The following is a 6,105-nucleotide window of genomic DNA, read 5'->3' on the forward strand; positions in this document are numbered from 1 at the left end:
ATCAAAAGTGTGGACTTTCTGATGTGTGTGCAAAGTTTCATGAAAAGTCGCTCGTTTGATATTCAAAACCAGCATCTGTTCATTTGAAAACATTGCATGGCACAGAGATGGTGTGTGATCAAATAAAAAGCTTTTTGATGACTCTTAATGTGGTGTCGCTGTGCAACACATATGTATTCATGACATAGTGAAGTATTGTGACAGTTTTGTAGGGTCCAGCAAACAGTAAATGTGTGACAGTTATTCAAGAAAAAATGTAGCTTTGAAGCAGGCTAACCAATGACATCATCTAAAGGGGAAAAAAGCACATGAGCAAGCATAGGTATAAGTAGAGGAGAAAAAGAGATGAAAGAAGTGCGAGAGATGGAACAGGAGAGGAATGCAGCTGTTTATGTATAGCTGTTGTAACAGGACAGATTAAATAACACTTTAACCTGGGGTTAACAGCGCCCTAGGACAGATAAACTCTTTAGTGTAAAAGTTTTCTGGGACAGATGAATCCCTTGGGGTCAAAGAGTTTGGGTTAGCACATAGTCTGTCTTAGGATAATGTAACCTCCATGGATGAATTAGTCCTAGGACGCTTTGACCTGCGGGCTAAAACTTCAGGGGGGTTAACCTGTCCTGTTATATTGTGATCATCGTCTTCGTGCATGTCCTCAGTGGCTTCTTCTGTCTGTGTGGCAGCATTTGATACATCTGTAGAACAAAAAAGAATGAAGAATCATGTTAGATCTGTGAAGTTTGGTTGTCTTAGGTGTAGTTTACAGAACAGTCGTGTGCATATTTTTAGCATGGTAGTGTCTTAATACAAATGCATATTATGTAATGCACTGTATATGGATATTACAGACGTAATATTTGACGGTGATCTTATATTCATAGTTTTTGCCCGTTAATAAATAATATAGCTAGTAAGTAATAAGACACGCAAAAATGGTATAGTTGAATCCTCTGGGTCAAAAAGCAATGTTTTAGGATTGTGTGATGAAATGATGAATAAAAGTAAGGATACGACAGGTACATAAATGGTTATGTAAGTGTAAAATTTGGCATGGTGTGTCCAGATACATGCAGGATAAGTATAAAATATTATGGTGTGTGATTGATTTTTTCTTAGTAAAAATTAGTATTGTAATGGTCAAGTCACAGTATGTCCAAAAAAATTTAAAAAAAAAATCTATGGTATAGAAACATCATAATCAGGGGCAAAGACATAAACATAATAATAGTAATTAATAATGATAGAATTTAAATACAATCTTTTCCATGAATATGTCAGTTATTTTGAGAAGATACAGAAAAAAAAGAACTTTGAAGTGTCTATCAGTGGATGAAAGAGGGCAAGATCACAGCATAGCTACATGATATCAGTCACATTTGAAAGTAATCAAGTGTAGTATGTATTCACATTATATACATTGAGAAATTGCGGCTCAATAATCAGTCAGTGTTTTAGTTAACAGTCCAATGTTACCTTCAAGATATTCCTAACAGAAAAAAAGGAACGTGCATTAACAAAAAAATGTAAAAATGTCCATTGTCAAACATGTCATTCATTATACACAATGTGAAGGATGGGGATGCTTGCTGTGTTAGTGTTTGTGTGTCTTCCATGTCATATAGCTTACCATCACGGACAACTGCATCACATGCATCCTTTATATCCAATGCAGTCTGGAGTTCTTTCACAAGCTTGGTTTTGAAGTCTATCTGTTTTTCAAGTGCTCGATTGACTCGAGTCACATGGACTAGTTGGTTCATTTGGGAATGAAGATCAAGGCTGCGCTGGTATAAGTCGTTGCGACTGGAAGCATGATCAATGCATGCATACTGTAATGACAAAGCATTCAATGAAAATCAGTCATGTTAGATTCCATGATTCTAAATAGCAGAGGTAACGTGTTGGTGCAAAACGTTGTGGTCGTGTTGCATGTTACTCAATGGCTGTGTGTGTCAAAACGAGTTTATTTGAAAGAATATACAAATATATACACACGGACATATATATTTATACAGTATAACAGTACCGCATGTATTGGTTTTAAGGAAAGAGTTGAAAAGCAGTGTTCAGAAAAAAGCATAAGACGCACAAAGTACCATTTCACTACATGTAATAAGTTGTCAAGTAGACATGTGAATTAAGTGGTTAAGATAGTGGCTACTGTGCAAGTAAGCTTCAATTGTCTCTAAAAGGTTAGCATATGTGTTCTACATGATATCAATGGCTAGACGTGCTCGTGGAGAAACATTACAAACAGAAAAACACACTAAAGGTGCCTTTAACAAACCTGTTAATAAATGAGAACTTAATACATATATGTATGGCATACTGTATATGATTGAGAAAGTTGTCCTGTTTAGTTTATGTATTGTATACTTACGGAAAAAAGTTGGCAATCTTTGCGTATGGAGATGATTAGAGGGTCTTTATCAAAAGAGAATTTGCTTGGTGATTTGTTCATGTTCTGTAGAAAAGCAAAGGAGTAGAAATAAATACAGTATCATACTTCATAAACATACAAGAAATTTGTAGCTGTATTAACCATTGTTGGTATTTGAAGTGATAATTTAGGAATAGAAGTGTAGTGATTGCAGAATTTATAGAGTGCTTACCTTGTATGACTTTGTAGATGGAAATGTCTTTTGTTGAAAGAGCTCTTTGTTGTCTACTATATATGCAAGGACAAGCATAAGTAGGTGTGGTTATGAAGTACTTGACCATTGAAATAAAGCAGTGGTATCAAATGTATGGACCGTGGTTTGGCTCAGGCCTGCAAAGGGGTTTAATGTGGCACAAGAGATAATCTTGTAAGGTACAAAAAATAATAATAATCTAATAGGTATGCCTCTGAGTTTTCACAAATCTAGGTCAAGTCAAGTCATCTTTAGTTATTTCGCGCTTGAATCATCCAATCGGAAATGCTCCATAAAAAATGTATAGAGGGTGCGATTTATTGCAAATTGCACAAGAAATCTCTAAAAATTCATGTTAATGACAAGTCTGATGTGTGTGCAAAGTTTCACGAGTTTTCACACATGTATAGATAAAAAAAAAACAAAGCAGCACTTTACTTGGCAACCAATGCATCGCTATAGCAGCAGCGTGCGACAAAATAAAAAACTTTCGATAAATTTGCATCTTAAACATCTTAAGATGAAACACACCAAGTTTGAACACGGTCGGATGAATTTTGTAGGAGGAGTTAAAATATGACCCCTAAAAAAGGCCACAAAAAAAGGCTACAAATCCCATCATAAATCAAAATGGCGGACTTCCTGTTTGGTTTAGCACATGGTTCCAAGAGACTTTTTTGTACATCGTGGGCTCTTATGTATGCCTCTAAATTATCATAGCGCTAGGTGAAACGTACAACCAGGAATGCTTCGTTAAAGAGGAGTTTTTTAGCTCAAAATGTGATGCCCGGCCCCTACGGGACTTCCTGTTGGGTTTAGCACATGGCACCAAGAGACTTTTTTGTACATCGTGGGCTGTTACATTTGTCTCCAAATTTTCGTAGCTCTAGCTGCTTCGTACAACTGGGAATGCTTCATTAAGAAGGAATTTTTTCCTTTGCAAACTGTGCATGCCACGGCAACAGCGTGCGACAAAATAAAAAGCTTTCAATAACTTTTCATCTTCAACATCTTAAGATGAATCACACCAAGTTTGGAGATGATCGGATAAACTCTGTAGGAGGAGTTCGTTAAAATAAGACCCCTATGAAATGGCCCAAAAAATGGCAACACGTTCCAAAGTAAATCAAAATGGCGGACTTCCTGTTCGGTTTAGCATATGGTTCAAAAAGAGTTTTTTGTACCTTGAGGGCTGTTACATATGTCTTCAAATATTGGTAACTCTAGGTGAAATGTACAGCCGGGAATGCTTCATTAAGTTAGAATTTTGAAACACAAAATTTGATGCCTCGCCTCTGGCGGACTTCCTGTTAGGTTTAGCATATGGCACCAACAGGCTTTTTTGTAGATCATAGTCTGTTACATATGTGTACCAATTTTCGTAGCTCTAGATTAAACGTACCACCGGCAATGCTTCGTTAAGTAAGAATTTTGAAACTGTAAATTTGATGCCCCGCCACCGTCATATAGTATGTCAAAAACTTTAGATTTTTTACCATGATGTTGTCCCAGGTGTTGAGATGGTACAGCCCAAGTTTGAAGTCAATCGGGTTAACCGTGTAGGAGAAGCGGGCAAAAGTATGACCCCTGTAAATGTGCAAAAATGGGCCAAAATTGGACATTCAAATACTCATACCTCACTTCCTGTCTATTTTAGGGTACACATATCAAAGAGGTTTTTGTTCATCTGGATGTGCTACAGGTGCCACACAATTTTCGTAGCCATAGGACAATCGTAGCGGGACAGGGATCCGTTAAACCTATGTAGGTGGCGCTACAGAGCCATTTTTCTGTTATCATGTATGGCGACTTTAAAATATCAAATTTTTCGCCAGACCCGATCTGTGTGTAAAGTTTGGTGAGTTTTCGTTCATGTTTAGTGCCTCAAAAATGTGGTTGTTTGCGGAAAAGAATAATAACAAAGAAAAAGAAGAAGAAGAAGAAGAAGAACTAGAGCTGCGAGCAGCTATAAAGGGCCCTCGCAACCTGGGTCACGTTGGGGTACTTGCATGTCGGGGTACTGGCACGTTGGGGTACTATCAAATCGGACAAGGACCATCTAAAATGTTTTTGACAAGCTTTGTGAGTGCAAAAGGCCAAAGATGGTGTGCAATTCCCAAAATAAATTCAAAATGGCGGACTTCCTTTTAGGTTTAGCATACGGCTACAGAATACTTTTTGTAGGTCTTAAGCTAATAGGTATGCCTCCCAGTTTTCACAAATCTAGGTCAAGTCATCTTTAGTTGTGTATCGCTTGAATCATACAATTGGAAATGCTCCATAAAAATGCATAGAGGGCGCTATTGAGCACAACGTTGGGTTACTTGCACGTCAGGGTACTGGCACGTTGGGGTACTGTTACATGGAACAAGGACCATTTAAAATGTTAGTTTTTTCCATGCCTTGTCTGTGCAAAGTTTAATGAAAGAGGCCAAAAATGATGTATAATTCCCAAAATAAAATCAAAATAGCGGACTTCCTCTTTGGTTTGGCAAATGGCTACATAATACTTTTTTGTAGGTATTAGGCTGATAGGGGTCTGTCCTAATTTTCACAAATCTAGCAGAATCATACAATCGGAAATACTTCATAAAAATGTCTAGAGGGCGCTATTTATTGCAAATTGCACAATAAATCTCTAAAAATTCATGTTCATGACAAGTCTGATGTGTTTGCAAAGTTTCATGAGTTTTCACACATGTATAAATAAAAAAACAAAGCAGCACTTTACTTGGCAAACAATGCATCGCTATAGCAGCAGCGTGCGACAAAATAAAAAACTTTCGATAACTTTGCATCTTAAACATCTTAAGATGAAACACACCAAGTTTGAAGACGGTCGGATGAACTTTGTACGAGGAGTTCGTTAAAATATGACCCCTGAAAAAGGCCACAAAAAATGGCAACAAATCCCATCGTAAATCAAAATGGCAGACTTCCTGTTTGGTTTAGCACATGGTTCCAAGAGACTTTTTTGTACATCGTGGGCTCTTATGTATGCCTGCAAATTATCATCGCGCTAGGTGAAACGTACAACCGGGAATGTTTCGTTAAAGAGGAGTTTTCTAGCTCAAAATGTGATGCCCGGCCCCTGGGGGACTTCCTGTTGGGTTTAGCACATGGCACCAAGAGACTTTTTTGTACATTGTGGGCTGTTACATATGTCTACAAATTTTTGTAGCTCTAGCTACTTCGTACAACTGGGAATGCTTCATTAAGAAGGATTTTTTTCCTTTGCAAAAAGTGCATGCCACGACAACAGCGTGCGACGAAATAAAGAGCTTTCAATAACTTTTCATCCTCAACATCTTAAGATGAGTCACACCAAGTTTGAAGATGATCGGATAAATTCTGTAGGAGGAGTTCGTTAAAATAAGACCCCTACGAAATGGCCCAAAAAATGGCAACACATTCCAAAGTAAATCAAAATGGCGGACGTCCTGTTAGGTTTAGCATATGGTTCAAAAAG

The 6,105-nt window shown here is 37.5% G+C and overlaps 1 protein-coding gene across 1 annotated transcript; it reads right to left on the bottom strand.

Annotated features, from left to right (window-relative positions):
- Positions 1-375: 375 nt before the first annotated feature.
- LOC144021115 (uncharacterized) lies at positions 376-3,029 on the bottom strand. Its single transcript, XM_077525157.1, has 4 exons — positions 2,616-3,029; positions 2,384-2,467; positions 1,631-1,832; positions 376-698 (listed from the first exon to the last, which is right to left on the bottom strand). The coding sequence occupies exons 1-4, from the start codon at positions 2,691-2,693 to the stop codon at positions 541-543; spliced, it is 522 nt and encodes a 173-aa protein (XP_077381283.1). The 5' UTR covers positions 2,694-3,029; the 3' UTR covers positions 376-540.
- Between the last annotated feature and the right edge of the window lie 3,076 nt (positions 3,030-6,105).

The sequence above is a fragment of the Festucalex cinctus genome, chromosome 6, assembly GCF_051991245.1.
Source record: "Festucalex cinctus isolate MCC-2025b chromosome 6, RoL_Fcin_1.0, whole genome shotgun sequence".
In the NCBI taxonomy this organism is placed as follows: Eukaryota; Metazoa; Chordata; class Actinopteri; order Syngnathiformes; family Syngnathidae; genus Festucalex; species Festucalex cinctus.

What these genes read in the sequence shown, in the direction of transcription:
- LOC144021115 (XM_077525157.1), bottom strand. Translation starts at nt 2,693, where the DNA reads ATGCTTGTCCTTGCATATATAGTAGACAACAAAGAGCTCTTTCAACAA. An exon ending in CATCTACAAAGTCATACAAG is followed by an intron (nt 2,468 to 2,615) that starts GTAAGCACTCTA and finishes GCTTTTCTACAG; the next exon opens with AACATGAACAAATCACCAAG. An exon ending in TGATGCAGTTGTCCGTGATG is followed by an intron (nt 699 to 1,630) that starts GTAAGCTATATG and finishes TTTGTTCTACAG; the next exon opens with ATGTATCAAATGCTGCCACA.